At 51.5% G+C, this 15,855-nt stretch overlaps 5 protein-coding genes across 5 annotated transcripts; 3 read left to right on the plus strand and 2 right to left on the minus strand.

Moving 5' to 3' along the window:
• Window positions 1-5,247, plus strand: BDZ83DRAFT_388229 (uncharacterized protein; the record flags this gene model as incomplete). The annotated part of the gene is made up of 2 exons (XM_060502760.1): window positions 1-4,193; window positions 4,258-5,247. Coding segments are annotated over 2 exons (4,847 nt in total), but the record flags the coding sequence as incomplete, so codon positions are not given.
• A 719-nt stretch (window positions 5,248-5,966) lies between these two features.
• Window positions 5,967-6,785, plus strand: BDZ83DRAFT_652983 (uncharacterized protein; the record flags this gene model as incomplete). Its single annotated transcript, XM_060510579.1, has 1 exon — window positions 5,967-6,785. One exon carries the CDS (start codon window positions 5,967-5,969, stop codon window positions 6,783-6,785), a length of 819 nt encoding a protein of 272 aa, XP_060363515.1.
• Window positions 6,786-7,387: 602 nt separating this feature from the next.
• On the minus strand, window positions 7,388-9,619 carry BDZ83DRAFT_702020 (PhoD-like phosphatase; the record flags this gene model as incomplete). The annotated part of the gene is made up of 6 exons (XM_060511448.1): window positions 7,388-8,304; window positions 8,372-8,601; window positions 8,668-8,839; window positions 8,910-9,035; window positions 9,082-9,118; window positions 9,176-9,619. 6 exons carry the CDS (start codon window positions 9,617-9,619, stop codon window positions 7,388-7,390), a joined length of 1,926 nt encoding a protein of 641 aa, XP_060363516.1.
• Window positions 9,620-10,173: 554 nt separating this feature from the next.
• BDZ83DRAFT_720599 (putative glycosyltransferase) lies at window positions 10,174-12,715 on the plus strand (the record flags this gene model as incomplete). Its single annotated transcript, XM_060512290.1, is given in 4 exon segments — window positions 10,174-10,187; window positions 10,955-11,737; window positions 11,751-12,566; window positions 12,679-12,715. The coding sequence occupies 4 exon segments, from the start codon at window positions 10,174-10,176 to the stop codon at window positions 12,713-12,715; spliced, it is 1,650 nt and encodes a 549-aa protein (XP_060363517.1).
• A 140-nt stretch (window positions 12,716-12,855) lies between these two features.
• On the minus strand, window positions 12,856-14,801 carry BDZ83DRAFT_580624 (permease for cytosine/purines, uracil, thiamine, allantoin-domain-containing protein; the record flags this gene model as incomplete). Its single annotated transcript, XM_060505368.1, has 5 exons — window positions 12,856-14,046; window positions 14,102-14,181; window positions 14,232-14,518; window positions 14,586-14,608; window positions 14,679-14,801. The coding sequence occupies 5 exons, from the start codon at window positions 14,799-14,801 to the stop codon at window positions 12,856-12,858; spliced, it is 1,704 nt and encodes a 567-aa protein (XP_060363518.1).
• Window positions 14,802-15,855: the final 1,054 nt, after the last annotated feature.

A 15,855-nucleotide genomic window follows, 5' to 3' on the forward strand; every position in this document is an offset into this window, starting at 1 on the left:
CTAGCATTGGAAAGCTCCCCAGGATCCAAGCAGTAACATTCTCACGGCCCATCTCACACCTTGGCGGCAGCGGTTGCAAGCACGTAGTCGTCACCCCTGATCACGTTAGGGACGACATTGAACTTTATCTCGCCAACAGGCTTGGGCGAAGCTGCTGCTTTGTAGCACAGAGCGAACAGGCAAGAAGAGACTTGCTCTGCCAGCTTGCGGACCAGGCCAAGGGTTCCTTCCTGTTTGCCTACCTTGCCAGAAGACTTTTCTTTGCAGTCTCCGATTTTGGAGCCTTCAGAGGCATCATTGCTGGCTGCAAATCCGACGTCAAGGCCGTCATCGGAGAGCTGATGAAGAAGGTCAATCTTAAGGAGGAGTACGGCGAGAGCAAGACGTACAACCTCTTCACATTTATGGTCACCGCCCAGCGCCCGCTCACACTCGGAGAAATGACCGACCTTCTCGGAGTCTCATTGTCGACACGCACCGTTTCCCCTGGCGCTGATGTCAAGGGGCCCGTGAGCAACACCCAAGGTCTTGTGGTAATTCGCCACGGTACCCTGCGATTCAAACACTCCACTATCAGGAAGTACGTCCAGAGCCTTTGCGGCTCGACTCTCATGTCCGTCCACGACTCCCATCGTCATCTCACCATGGCCCTTCTCCTCTTTGCCAAGACCAAGTTCAGCAATTACACTTGTGAGCCGTCAATGGAACCGGTAGCCGAGGAGACCTTCCATGAGTGCTTCCAAGCGTACCACATTGTCAGCTACATGGTGCGCCACTGGGTTGCCCATTTCCGCTCATCATCACTGTGCGGCCAGAACGGCACCATCACCTTGACTTCCGAGTTCAAGGATGTTTTCCCCGACTCCATCTTCTTCACCATGCTGGAGTGGCACTACTGGCAGACACAGTACGCCATCAAGGAGACCATTGAGATGCACAGCTTGAGTCTCCGGATCCGCTCTACTTGCTTCGGCGAGAAGAACCGATCATATCTCCAAAGTCTCATTATCCTTGGAAGCCTGCACCGCAGTCAGTCTGAGCATGCTTTCGCGGCTGAGTTCTTCTATAAGGCTTCCCATCTTGGGCAGACCATCCTCTACAAGTTCAGCCCTCTCGTGGTTTCATGCACGAACCTGTTCCTCACTTGCACCGAGACTCTCACCTTCACCAAGCGCACTCAAACAGTTACGCACCGTGAAGAGATGATCAAGTTCATGATTGAGATCTCCAAGAGCAAGCAGGGAGCCCGCAGTGATGCCGTCATCAAGTGGTATGAGGCTCTCGCTAAGCTTTACATCGATATCAAGGAAGAAGAGCTTGCGATGTCTATCTACAGCGAACTTCATATCATCATTATCGCCCGTTTCGGCAAGGGCTCGAAGAAGGAGGGGTCGATTGCCGAAGCCATCTCAGGCATGACCATTGTTCTGAAGGCTAGCGACAAGAAGGCCCACAACCATAGCCAGTGGCATTCGCTCTTGTTCGACACTGCCGACGACTTGTCGTTCACCGATGTCCGTCGCATCAAGATTCTCATCAGTCTAGCTGTTGAGTACGAGTCCAAGGGCCATCTGATCCAGGCTGAGAGGCTGTACATCAGCCTCTGGCGGGGCATTCTCGAGGTCTGCCGTACCACCAAGGTGACAACCGAGCTTCACATCCAGAAGATCAATATTGCCATCGAGTACATCAACTTCCTCAAGCGTGTCAAGCGAACAGAGGAGGCTTGCAACATCATGATTTGCGTCTGGGCCGAGTACGAGAACCAGTCCTTTGAGTCCGAGATCATCATGATCCGCCTCAAGGAACTTGGTGTTCTTGCCAAGTCGTTCGGCATTCTCAGCGTATCCATGTCCATCCTCAAGAAGGTTTGGGGCTGGTTCAAGGAGAGGAAGACGGTCGAGAGCGAAGAGGCTCAATCCACTACCACCATCATTACGGAGGTCGTCGAGGAGATCACCGAGACTTACGTCGAGACCAAGACGACGACCACCGTCGTTGAGACCGTCACCCGGGAGATCTGGGAGACCAACTACCAGCGCTGCCGTGGTCGCAAGGCCGACAAGACCTTCTTTAAGTCTTGCTTGGCCATGGTTAACCTCTACCTCAAGCTTGAGAATTGGGCTGAAGCCGAGGTCGTGATTCGCCAGTCTCTCGATATCACTTGGAAGGGCGTCTTGTCAGTCGACTCCAAGTTGACCATCGAGGGCGAGTTCATATCCGAGCGCATACTTGTAGCACAGCGTCTTGCTCTCTGCTATCATCGCCAAAGACAATTCGAGAAGGCGGATGCGATCTACCTACGAATCTACAACGCCTGTTTCTCGACCCTCAAGGTTGACAATGTGTTGATCTTCGAGGCGGCTGAGGCCCTGGTTCGGTTCTATGAAGACTTCCACCGTCACGAGAAGGTCATTGACATCTACGTCAAGCTCCTACAGCATTACCGCAGACATTTATCTTCTGGTCACAGCCTGCAAGTCAGCATTCTTTACAAGCTCGCTGCTGTCTACCACAAGCTCGGCCGTAGGGAGGCTTACGGTTGCTACGGCGAGATCGTTACTATCTTCTCCAAGGATGGATGCTGCCACGGAAGTGCACTGGATGCAGCCATAATCGTCCTCAACCACTACCACGCTGAGAAGCGCTGGGCTGAGCTGCAGAAGATTTGCGTCACGCTCTGGGCCACCTTTGTCCACCACAACCGTGAGATCAAATTCACGCAGGATATCGTCGAGCTTATTTATGAGCGATACCGCTATGTCCTTGAGTTCCACGCCAAGGTAGAGTTCTCGGTTCGCTACAAGCTCACGATTGAGTATCGCGAGACCGCGACCAAGGTATTTGGCGCCAATGCTGCCATCGTCATCAAGGCTTTGATCGCTCTGGCGGAGTTGTGTGAGACTTCCGAGGAGCACTATCATGAGTCCATTACCATCTACGAGGAGGTTATCAAGAAGACTACGACCACCAACGTTGTCTCAGAGACCACGGTCAGGACGATCAAGAGGCGTCTATCAAAGCTCTACGTGACTGTCATCACAACCAACAAGGTGACAACCACCACCACTATCGATCGTGCGATCGGAGTCAGTCTTGAGATTTACGCTCAACTCAAAATTGAATTCGGCTGGTGGCACGAGAAGACTCTGTCCAAACTTAAGGAAGTCGTCTTGCTATACAAGAAGATTGGTAACAAGGAGGCTCATTCCTCCATCGCCCAGCTTCTACAGGTTTCCATCATTGAGATCATCACTACTGTCAAGATCTCCATGAACCTTCATGCGTCAGCCAAGACGCTGGCGTCCATCTACCTGTCTGCGGGCATGGTCCACTATGGCCAGGATCTTCTCCGACAGCTGCGATACCTGCTTCTCTTCCCTGGATTCGAAGGCGGAGAGAAAGATGTCAACATCAAGATCTCCAGCCAGTCGAGCAAGGTGTACCTGGTATTCTTGATCTCGTTTGAGCAGGCTCTCAACGGAGATGCCAAGGAACGGTACAGCTTCTCTGAGCTGATGGCAGATGTGCTCCTCGAGACAGTTCTCTACGAGCAGTACATGTCTGTCATGGCTACTTGCACCGATTCCACCAGGATTGAGACAATCATTGAGCCGGCAGCTCGCCTTCGCTTCGTCTGGCAGTCCCGAGGCCGCAGTGGCTTCGTGGACGTCCTTGACAAGAAGCTCTTCGCCCTGTTCACGTCGCGTTACTTCAAGTCTTCCAGCTCCCAAGACGACAGAAATGCCAGATTTGCCTTCTACGTCGCGCTTCTCAACGAGATTGGCGGTGGCATTGCTGATAGGGGCACTGTCGACTTTGGTCTGGTATCCTGCAAGGCCGCCTATACTGCTGTCAGAAGACTCATGGTAGAGGAGAAGGACTTTATCAGAGCTCAGAAGGTCGCGCAATGTGGATTTGACTTTGCTCAATCCCAGCGATTCTATCACCAGCGCAACTGCTACGTATGGGGCTTCCGTTTCGCCGAGGTCCTGACTGGCATCCGCGTAGACACGTGGAAGTCTGCCGGCAAGCAACAGCAGGATGAGCTGCTTTCCATAAGCCGTAACGTCTTGCAACATGTGTTGACGGTCTTGAGAGACGATAAGGTCGAGTTTACTAGCCTTCGCTTCGAGGACATTTCCGGACTTGTTCGCCTCCTTGGCGAGCAGAAGAACTGGGCAGAACTCGAGGTAAGTTTCATACGATCTTGAACAACTAGTACTTCCCTGCTCTTTACTGACTTCCTCTTTCCAGAGCCTTCTTACCTCGCTTTGGCGATCTAGGGAGGTCCAGCGCAACTGTGGCGTATGGTCTCCTGATATCGTTCTGACCATCGGCTCTCTGCTGGTCAACGCGCACGAGCTTGCGGGCCACCTAGACCAAGCCATCACCCTCTGCGAAACCATATACTACAACGTTCGCCAGTCTCGTGGTGGCTTGGATTCTTCCGCATTCTACTTCTCGAACCGCCTAGCCTACCTCCTGCGCCACGCCAAGCGTCTTCGCGATGCCGGACGTGTGCATCTGGATGTTGTATGCGATCTTGACGAGCACCTTTCCGCAAGCCAAGGCGCGGACAAGGACGAGCGTCTTCGTGCCGCGGCCGACATGCACCTCGACGGCATGCGACGATGTGGCTGGGCCACCCGCGGTGACGTGAGAAACACGAGTGAGATCCTCGAGAGACTAAGAGGATATGGTAAGCTCAACGTGCCGTCCATTGAGAATTGGTCGGCAGCGGATGAGAAGAAGGAGACGAGCCTCGTGTGGCCCGAGGCGATCAAGTGGGATCTCGGCAAGCCTGAGACTGAGGTCCAGGCGCCCAAGAAGAGAGATTTGTTGTCTCCGGCCAAGGAGAGATGGAGTCGCTTGGGATTCAAGCGGCTCGGGTCCGAGGTGGCGCACTGAATTTGGAGTTGAGATGTCTGAATTTGGATTCTTCTACGGGTTTATCGAGAGTATGGAGGAGTTTCTGGGGGAGTTTACACATTGGCCAACACTGGGTCACGTCACGTTTCTTTGAGTCATGTTTTCTTAGGTCCATTCGAATTAATGCTGTCTGAAGGACAATAGAAGAATTATTTTACCTTAGATATGCATCTAGATTTCACAGAGAGACTCGAGAAGAGTGAATCAACCGCCACAGCTTGGTTGAAGGTTAAGAGGGAAGTGTTGAACTTACCACAGCAAGGTATTTCGGCCATGGCCATTATTCACACCTAAAGCGGTAGAATCTCATCCAAGATATGGCCAATGAGAAATACATCACTGTGTTCATTTTAAGGTAAGCTACTTGAGTAAGAAACATCATTCAATGAATTCAAACTACACATGTTGAACCAGTCAACAACGCCTTGGCACGTCGAGTGTGTGTGCCTTCCTTCAAGAGCCTTGTTAGCTAAATTGAAGTTCCATAAACCCTCTCACTCGTCTCTGCTGAAGAGCCTTCCCAGATGGGATGTTTTAGCCTCTGACATAGCCGGCCAGCTGGAAAATTGGCATGTTACTGGACTGACTGGAGCATGTTCGTTGGTAGTAGAGTAGCTGCGGTTCTCTGGTCAAGGGTTCGCATCCCTGCAGACGCTTTGTGGTCGCTTATATGGCCTTGACGCATCAGGTCACATGTAGGCGCTTGGAGAATTAGACAATGATTAGATTGCCCTGAAATCTGACTATAACCGCTCGGAAATTTCCCAAAAGGTGAGGCGGCCTCCGCAGCTGGTTTGGGGCCTCTAGAGATTGTTGGTTGGGTCTGTTGTTCAGGCTTCGAGTCTTTTTACCCTCTTAAATGGAAAAAAAGTAAAATAATGACACCTCTGACTGTTGATGCTGACACAGCCACGAGCTCAGCCCGGATTTCCTCGATACTAATATGGGTAGTATCCCTCAGTCAGTCTGTTGCTCAGACGATCCGCAACCCTTCATTTTCAGAACTTCACCAAATCCGCACCTTTCACCTTTAAATGGCCCCTTCCATCGAGTCTATCAAGGCGTTATTAGCACTTGCCGAACACTCCAACTTTGATGTTCAATTTTCCATCACTACCCCATATGGCCTTGTTCTTGAACTATCAGGCGACTCTCTTCAAGTTCGCTTGGCGGAAGGCAAGGACCCGCTGTCTGCCACCCCTACGGCACAGGTCGAGTCCCAACTTCCAGTCACCCAGGCCATCTCTTCTGAACCTCTGTCTAAGATAGAGGAGGAAGGTCTTGTCCATGAGCCGCTAGCAGATACGTCTTTGCTCCAAATGCACAGAGAGAGATTCCTGGAGTTGGTAGATCAACTAAAACCTCAGTTGAACGAACGACCAGAACCCCGGAAAGAATATGGGCCTTCACTGCCAGGATACAAATACTACATTTGGCCAGACTACGGAACCAATTTCATGTGGTATACCTACGGGTGGCCTGGGAATCCTGAGGGTGGCGATCCTGTCGACGACGACGAATTGCAAGAGAGATATCCTGAAGCGTGGTTCAACGCTTACACGAATTGGTGGGAGCAATACACCGAAGCTTTCAAGGCTCATGGTCTTGATCAGGGTTACGATAATCCACTGTTCGAAACCGCCGAGGAAGAAAGCCTTTGGAACATGGAAGGCGCACTATTGGCTGCATGGCTGGCATTACAAGATGATGTGCATGCGGTCAATTATGAGCTTCAGAATGTGAACAATTACGAGTTCAATTTTGAGCGCGGCAGCATCGAAAAGACTTTGGTGAGCTTCCTTCAACTTATCAAGTTGGATCAAAGACCATTGGAGGCACCTGCTGGGCGATGAAACGTTCATTCAATTGGTTGTGCAATCGCCCAACATGTAAGATTTTGTCAATTATCGTTATTATGTGGAATAGATCTGTTCTGTTACGAAGAGTTATGTAGACATTATTATTTCAGAAGACGGCCATAGAAGACGAATCATCTCCAACAGAATGCAATAAATTGGTGCTACTCCTCCGCCGTATCGGCACCGGTGAACTTGGCGAGGCCGAGAGGTAGACCTTAATACCTTCCTTAATACATGCATCAATGATTTAAAGACATATGTAAACGCGTCGTTGAACAGTTCTATCTGTCTGTGTACCACGAGAAATCTTCTCAGCCGTAGAGACCACTATGGACCATGATCTTTCCCATAGCTGTGTGTAGGGACTTCAAGATGCAGTCGATATCTCAGAATTCCGTCGGTTTCAAGTAATAAAGGCTTTTGGAGGTAGTATCGTTGGCCGTAATATGAGCGCCTGTTCGAAAAATATTGTCAACATCGTCTGCAGCATTGACACTGGGTGTTCAAACTCATCACCACAAATACGGCTTTTCGGACCACCCACGCGGATCTGCGCTGAGCACCAATCCGCGCTTTCAGGGGCTAATCAATGTCTATCAAAAGTGTTCCCCCCCCCCCTCCCACCCGCCCAGCTTCGAACTCTTGAACACGGACCATTTTCCAGTGTGAGTGTCGTTGGTCAAGTTGGTCTGCTTCGTAATGCCGCCCTTCAGATTCCCAAACTCTACGCTTCCTCCACCAACAGGGCGCTGTAGCTTGTTCTCCCCGGCAAGGACGGTGAAATTTGCCAGCGCGATCTCGAGTCCATTTCTCGTGGCGTACGTGGGCAACCCAAAGAACGTAGCATTGACCGCGTCGTAGTCAATGGTCATCTCAAAGTAGCCGCGGTAGTAATACTCCTGCCACTGCAGCTCTGGGTTCGTAGCTGTCATCCAAGCGCTTCTGTTAAGAGCTTTCTCTTGGGTGATGTTCTGACCTGCCGATGAAGGCGAGGTGACGGCTGTGCCGGCGAACTCAACTCCGATGGAGCCGGCCCCAGTCTCCGAATTGTAGTTTTTTTCACCAAGCCAAACAAGGTCGCTGACCCATGATGCATGACTATCGCCGGCCAAAAACACTGTGTTGTCGATGCTGTTATCATAGAGCGTCTTGAGCGTCCGGTTTCGGTTAGCAGCATAACCGTCCCACTGGTCGTAGTTGAACGGGTTCTTGGGTCCATTGGAGATGCTCTGGTTCATTTTGCTGAAGACCACCTGGTTACCAACGACACGCCATCGTGTTGTCGAGGCTGACTGTATGAGCTGACGGTAGAACCAGTTTTCTTGGCGAGAGCCCATCAGCGAGCGGCTGGCATCATCACTAATGGCATGAATGTAGCCTGTGTTCCAGTATAGATCGGTGATGGAGCGATCGTAGTTGCGGGTGTCGAGCATGATGAGGTTAAAGAGGTCGCCGAATTGGAAGCTACGCCAGATGCGGAGGTTGTCGTCCATATCAACCTGACGGAGGGGCACTTTCGGAAGTAGGCAATGTTAGAGTGGACAGCTGGGAGATTTTGCAGCGCTGGACATAGAACTCACTCCATTCGAAGGATGCGCGCACAGCATTCATCTTGCGCGCTTCTACGGATATTCCGTCGTCCTTGATAAATGATTGTTCGGTGTTGTTCATTGCTGCGGAGCCGTCTCGGTAAGGGTTGTCCATCACCTCGTGGTCATCCCAGACGGTTATCCAGGGGAATCTTTGATGGCTAGCGCGAAGGTCAAGGTCGCTGCGGTACTGGGCAAGGCGTCTTCGGTAATCGTAGAGCCTAAGGAAGAATTGAATCAGTCATGGATCGTTCAACAGATAGGAAACCCGTCAAGATTTTACGCACGTGTGACATGCGCGGTTGGGCTCGGGAACGCGACCGATAGAGTCTCCCCATCCCAAGCCGCCGACGGGATACTCGCCGTTTCCATACTCGTAGATATAATCGCCGAGGTGGACGACATAGTCCACAGAGTCTTTCCGCTCGGGATTCCCGTAGGCATTGAAGAGTCCAAATGCTAATGCAACCACATTAGCTTGGATAACCTAACTACGTTATTGCAACATGGACTTTATCGAATAGCTCACGGTAGTTGGCACAGCTATAAACAGCTAGCTTGATTGCCCGGTTCACTTTGGTACCCGACTCAGGCAGGGTGCGAGTTCTGCCAATGAGGGACTTGACATCGGAATTACAGACATTGAACTGGTAATCTGCTTTGTGTTAGGTGGTGTTTCTCGACAAGGTTGTTGAACCAACAGTAAACTGTGAATGGCTTGAGAGCTTTTGCTTCGACCTGTGATAGAATAAGTGAGTTAGGCTTCGGGCGTCTACATAATACACGTCGACTAACCTTGACGGTGAAGTCAACATCCGAACTCGTATAAGCCGTCCCTGACCTGATCGGTTGCCCATCCATGGATGCGGACCTCCCGATCTTCCAGTCAACGCAGATTGGCGACTTGCTTGCCTTGACGAAGACGTCGTTGTCGTGAGCGTACATTGGAGCGGTGCCCTCAACGGTCACGTTGCTGCGGTCATTATCCATGGTTGGTGCAACACGAGTCCAGAGGATAACGCTGTCGTCATACGGGTCGCCGGATGCTACGCCGTGTGTGAAATTCAGCTGCTCCGGTGTCCATGGCGAACTACCCTCAGATCGGCTTGCTACTTTACGAATAGAGATACCAAGGAACGGGTGGTGGAGTGATGGAGAGCCATAATTAAGGTTGCCCGCATATGTCGCGGTAGCTACGGCGGCTAAGATGCCTGTGTAAAGAGCCTTGAGAAAGTGCATCTAAAAAATTGAACGAATGACTAGCAGTCGAGCCAGGAATGAAGAGCTCTTTGAAGTAATGGATTCCTGAATCCGTTCAGATCCGATGTAGCACGAAAAGGTCAATTGCCACAAGCTCACTTATTTATCTCCTCTTCCTAACAAGGACTGAAACAATATTATAAGTCTATGGTGCACGTACTAAAGCGTTGTACCGGTATCCCACCGGAAGGGTGGGGGAGCAGAGCCAGTAGCTAACTAAGTAGCCGGAAGTCAATCGTAATTTGTGAACCTTAATACTCAGTATCCAAGCGGTGAAGTCGGGCTCTTTGTGATGCCGACTGGTGCTCCTAGGGCTGTAAAGCAAATCAGTAGTAGACGGACTTGACTTAGTGCGAGGTGACAGGAGTACGAATAGCGGGTAGAGGCAGCTAGCAGCACACAAGAGATTGTCATCTTCATTTCAAGCTTCAGGTGAACTACAGTCAAGTAGCTTAATAGTATGGCCTAACAGCTCCACTCCGACGTTGATTTTTGAACGACTCTGCACTGTACCATTCCGTCGTGAAGGAACTATGGCCTCAGACCTGTTGATGATCTATTTATTTACATGACTGTTGATAGGCTCAGAGGACTGCAGGATTCCCTGAGCTGATGTATACTTGGATAATTGTTCCTGGATATGCGGCGTTGAGAGCTTGTTGATTTCATTCAACTGATTTGGATTGATTGTCGTGACTTCTTACAAGCAGCGTCCTAAGCTGACCGATTATCCATTGGAAATTGATTGGTATCCACAGGATAATTTATGCTGGGCTCCGGTAAATCGAAGTACCAACCCTAGATGCCGTAATTGGTCAGAGGCTTTGCCGGGAGAGGCTGCCCTCGCTGGTGGTGGCGCCGAGAACCTCAGTCGGAAAGAGTTAGACAGCTATTGTCCATCTCTGATTTCCTCGTTTGCCATGAAAATCATCTTATTGGACAATATGGCCTTTCCAACTTCAGACTTATAAAACAAGGTAACCGGGTACCCGGCAGTCGGAGTTCTGAACTTACTTCCATAAATTGCCGTGAATTCATTCTCGATTCTTACGGGCCTCTAAACTAAAGTTTTTGTTTTGTCAGTTTCCATATTGGACCCAGCTGAGACTCGTAAAAGTTTTCAATAGCTTTTGATACGGCATTAGGTCACGAACATCAGATCGACTCAACATACCTCAAACGCAAGATGTGTGTCATGGCTTCAAATCGCCATGCTTGGATGCCAGTCTCCCAGAGCCGCTCGTTGCTTATAACCCTCAACAGCATCACCATCCTCCCGTTCCTTTGGATCAACCTCATCGTATTCGTGCGAAGCAAGCACACTCTGCTAGATATAGTCGTTGTGCTTTGCGGAACTATCTGCATTCCCTGGCCTATCGTCTGCTTCTGGAACTCTGCAATTGGCTTATGTATCATCCTGTTCGGCAACGCAGAGCGATCCGTCTACCCATATTTTCGACCTCGAGGACCTCTGTCGAAGCTCAGGTCTACAACAGCGCTCACGATCTTCATGCGTAACGAAGATCCAGGTCCAGTGTTCGACCGCCTCTACGCCATGTATGAGAGCCTTCAGCAAACCAATTGCCTCAAGCACTTTCGCTTTGTGCTACTCAGCGACACCGGCCACGTTGACGTAGTGCGATCGGAAGAGGAGGTATTTGCTCAGCATGCCGTATCTCTGAGCGAGGGCATGGCTAAGTCTCTGTTGTATCGACGCCGTGACAGAAACACCGGTTACAAGGCTGGCAACCTCAAAGACTACCTCGACAACCACTCCAAAGAAGACGACTTCTTCGTTACCCTTGACTCCGACAGCGCTATGAGCGGCGACTTGCTCGTCCGGCTGGTTTCTAGCATGGAAGAGAACCCCCTCATCGGCTTACTGCAGACCATAGTCATCGGTATGCCTGCATTCAGCGCGTTCACACGGCTCTTCCAGTTTGGCCTGCGTCATGGGGTGCGAACATACAACATGGGCTTCAGCTGGTGGGCTCACGACTGCGCGCTGTATTGGGGTCACAACGCCATCATCCGTACTGATGCCTTCCACAAGCATTGCATGCTGCCGAAGGCTCCCTGGAGAGCCGCCGCTGGGTGGTTACATCTTCAGTCACGATCTGCTGGAGGCAATGTTCATGCGCCGAGGCGGCTACGAGGTTCGGGTGCTGCCTATCGAGACGGAAAGCTACGAGACCAATCCGCCTACCTTTCTCGACTTCTTACGTCGCGAATTACGCTGGTGTCAGGGGACTATGCAGTACTGGTTCATGCTGAGCGAGCCTGGCATTCATCCAATCAGCCGCTTTCAGATGTGCCAGACTTTGACCACGTACATTGGCCAGGCTTGCTGCGTTTTGATGACACTAGCATGTATCGCGAAGGAAGTCATAGGAGAGCCTAGTGTCACTAAAATGAGCCTCGTCTTTAGTTGGAATCCGCACCTTGTTCTCACTGCTTTCGGCATATTTCCCAAACTTGTCAGTGTCTTTGAGGTGGTGATAACGTCTTCCAGGCGCTACGGTGGTAGTTTCCGCTGCATCCTCTCAACTCTTATGGAGTTGTTCCTGATGACCTTCATCGCCCCGATCACAGCTCTGGCTGTTGCGATATTTTTGTGTGGTCTACTTAGAGGCAAGGTCATCAAATGGGATGGACAGAACCGCGATCGGCTCGGTCTCAGCTGGCGCGACAGCTTCCGTGTTCTGTGGCCACAGACCATTCTTGGTTTGGCAGTTTTACTCGCTGCTCGAGGGACTGCTGAGCTGGCATGGGCTGTCCTATCAGCCGTTGGTTTTTTGTTTGCGATACCCGTTGCTGTACTCACGGCGTCGCCCCGTTGCGGGAATGCGATCCTTTCTATGCGCCTCTTTGAGATACCAGGAGAGACTGAACTTCCGCTCTTGTTGTCTAAGCTCATTCCATCAGGGTTTAAAGCGAAGAAAAGGAGTCGAGGAGTAAGGTGGTAGGTTGCTGAGGGGACAACTGCTTCGGTGCTTTGGATGCAAGGATTTACAGTCTATGGGGTCTAAGGGCGAAAGATACTCTTATCTCAATCATATTACGAAGCGTTTGTAAGGAAGCGCAGTAGAAACATTTATTACTCATTGCTTCAATCATACGCTCAAGAAAAATCGCAATTTTGCACCCCCTTTTGCACAACAATGGTATCATCCAAATCCAAGCCACCAACCCCTTCAAAGACCTTTTACTCCTTTTCAAACATGCTTAGCTCCATCATCAATGCCCTTGGAGGGGCCAAGAACTCTTTCCTCATCGTAGTCCTGGCTACTACCAGCGTCGTATGCGACGCGGATGTCATCAATCTCCTCTCCGACCTCCATCCACTTGTCGCTAGTAGCGGGGATAGGAGAGATCTTGCAGAGTCCCCAGTACACACCACCAGAAACGATGAACCCAGCGAAGAAGTTAAGGTTGTAGATGTATGTCGCGCCTACAGGGACATCGACGCCAATCGCACCGACGAATCCAACCACATTGGGCAAGATTCCGGCAATGTAGGCGGCATACCCGCGCCAGTGGAAACCGTAGGTGAAGAAGTACGGGCCAGTCTTGCGCGCATCGTAAAGCTCTCTGATTTCTAGATATCCCTTCCTGACAACGTAGTAGTCGGAACACATGACACCCGCGATGGAGCTTAGGAAGACGCTGTATGCCGACAGGTAGGTGGTGAACTTGTTGGAATCCGTGAGCAGGGTGTACGGGCACATGGCCAGACCGATCGCAGCGCAGATGTATCCACCGCGACGAATGCTCAAGTACCGGGGCAGCAGAGCCGTCATATCGGTACCGGCGGAAACGGAGTTGGCGGCAATATTGGTACCGAGTTGGGCCAGAGCAAACGCGAAAGCGATGACGAACACACCGAATCGCTGAGCGGAACCACCGTCGTCGATGAATCTCTCGAGGAGCTTGAGGGGGTCCCAAATCTCCTCACCGTAGATGACTGCCGAGGAAGAAGACACCATAATGCCGATGAATGAGGTGAACGCAAAGCCGATGGGAATCGTGAAGAGCTGAGACCACAGAGCATCGTTCGGCTTCTTGGAGAAACGGGAGAAATCGGGATCGTTGACGATGAGGGTTGCGAAGTTGGCGATGGACGACATGACGCCCTTGACGAATTCCCAGGCCAGGTCGCTGCCGTGAAGCTTTGCGGGCTGACGAACGATCGGACCGATGCCGCCGGCGCGGACAATGGCCCAGATCATGAAGGCGATTCCAGCGCATGGGACGATGTACGACTTGACCGTGAACAGATGTCGGATCTTGTGGACGGGAAACCAGATGGCGGGCAACGAAAGCACCCAGAAGAGGAAGAAAGACACCCAATCAGCGGTAGTAGTGCCGGAAGATGCAGAGAAAGTGTTCGGGATCGTCTCTCGGTCCTGTTTCGCATTAGGTTTGAAGCTTCCTAGGCATTCTGGAGCAATTGCTACTCACCCAAGACTTCCAGATGGAACGGATCATCAGGTAAACGCAGTGGCCGCCGATATAGGCCTGGACACCGTACCAAACACAAGCTGGGATTGATCAGCGAAGCTCAACATTGGGAAGAAGGCATCCGGCTTACCCATGGCGGCGCGGTTGAAAACAGGCCACAAACTTCCCCAGATCCCGAAAGACGATCTGTTGACGACGGGAAAACCAATGTGGTACACTGCACCGATGCGACCAGTCATGCAGATGAAGCATCCAGCAATTGCGTAGCCGATCCAGACACAGAGCCAAGACTGCCACCAAGAAAGACCACCCACAATCATGGAGGACGAAATCATCCATGTGTTGACGTTGAAGGAGTCAGCGACCCAGAAAGCGACGAAGTTCCAAGGTCCCCATTGCCGTCTCTCAGGCTCAACTCTGTCTTGAGGTCAGTCACCATGCTCTTGGAGGTGTCGCGTGCGCTTTTTGCAGTGGCAATGCTCACGGTTTGAGATCATGGTTCGTCAGCTGTAAAGTAAGAACGTTAGAACGGTTTCGGGTGGCTCAAGAAATTTTCGACTGGCAGATCTTCTCTTACCATCAGCTGAGCGCTGGTCAACCCAGGCTCCGATTTGACAGCGATCTTGTCCGCCAAGTAACCCAGTCTTGAGCCATGGGCCTTTTCCGGGCGAGCGGTAGTAGTTGCAGTATCCATGTCCATTTTGGCGACTCTCTCTGACGGAAATGGACTTTGGCAAGACGTGTCGAGGGGTGAAGTCCGGGACTGTCGTGGTGACTTTCGGATGATTTCGATTCGGCGAGTTGTCGAAACACCAGTACACGGACCGGCACAGGTTGCGATGACGATATGCACGTGAGGACGAGACGGGGAACCGAAAGACTGGGCTGCAGAGTGACACGGGTCGTGATCTGCAGGATGACACCCCAAAGTAGTGGCGATACCAAGGCAGTCAAGTCTGGTCGTTCGGTTGAGGGTGGGAAAACTCCAGCTGATCTCTCTCAGACAAAGAAGCGAGGCCGAGATGATGGAGGAGATGTCGACTGATATTTATTCACATGCTGGGCCGGTGTCGCTCTGGATATGGAGAGGCTGATAAAAGACCTCGCCAGTTCCACGGAAACGAGTCGGCGGTACCTTGGTGTCAGCGATTATCGACTGATGGACCCGGAAATCGCTGCGACAAACCCCCACATGGGACAAGCGTGACAAGCTCTTCAAGGTCGTCGCCTCCATCTTTTCCATCCCGCTGGCGCTGGGCAAAGGAGGAGGAGACGATTGGGGAACCGGAATGCAGACGGGGGGGGGGGGTGACAAGCCCAAGAACGCAAGACAAGACGACGCTACGAACCGCTTTCAGACAAGGGTGCTGCCGGTCTCGCCGTGATTGCAGCAAATTGAAATGCTCCCAAGTCGACAACGACGTCAAATCTGATCGAGTAAGAGGACGAAGCCCTGGCACCGGAAACCATAAAAGCTCTGGTCCTTTGGACGCATTCCGCGGCTCTCATTGGTTCGTCCCAGAAGAGAAAATGTTCTTATCAGGGGCGTTGGAGGTGGCACCGCGTTAGTACGGCGACGAGGAACGGCTCCCGCTCATCAACGACGCACCATGATGCCTGTTCGGCATGGGACGGTGCGGCTATGTATGATAAGTTAGCTCTTCTGACAGGGGTAGCTTATCATAGATGGCGCCCAAACCCCGCATGTTATCCATTACTCGATCTCATCGAGTCAACCACCAAAATGTGCGACT

Source organism: Colletotrichum acutatum (assembly GCF_030867785.1).
Source record: "Colletotrichum acutatum strain CBS 112980 chromosome Unknown BDZ83scaffold_64, whole genome shotgun sequence".
NCBI classification, from domain to species: domain Eukaryota; kingdom Fungi; phylum Ascomycota; class Sordariomycetes; order Glomerellales; family Glomerellaceae; genus Colletotrichum; species Colletotrichum acutatum.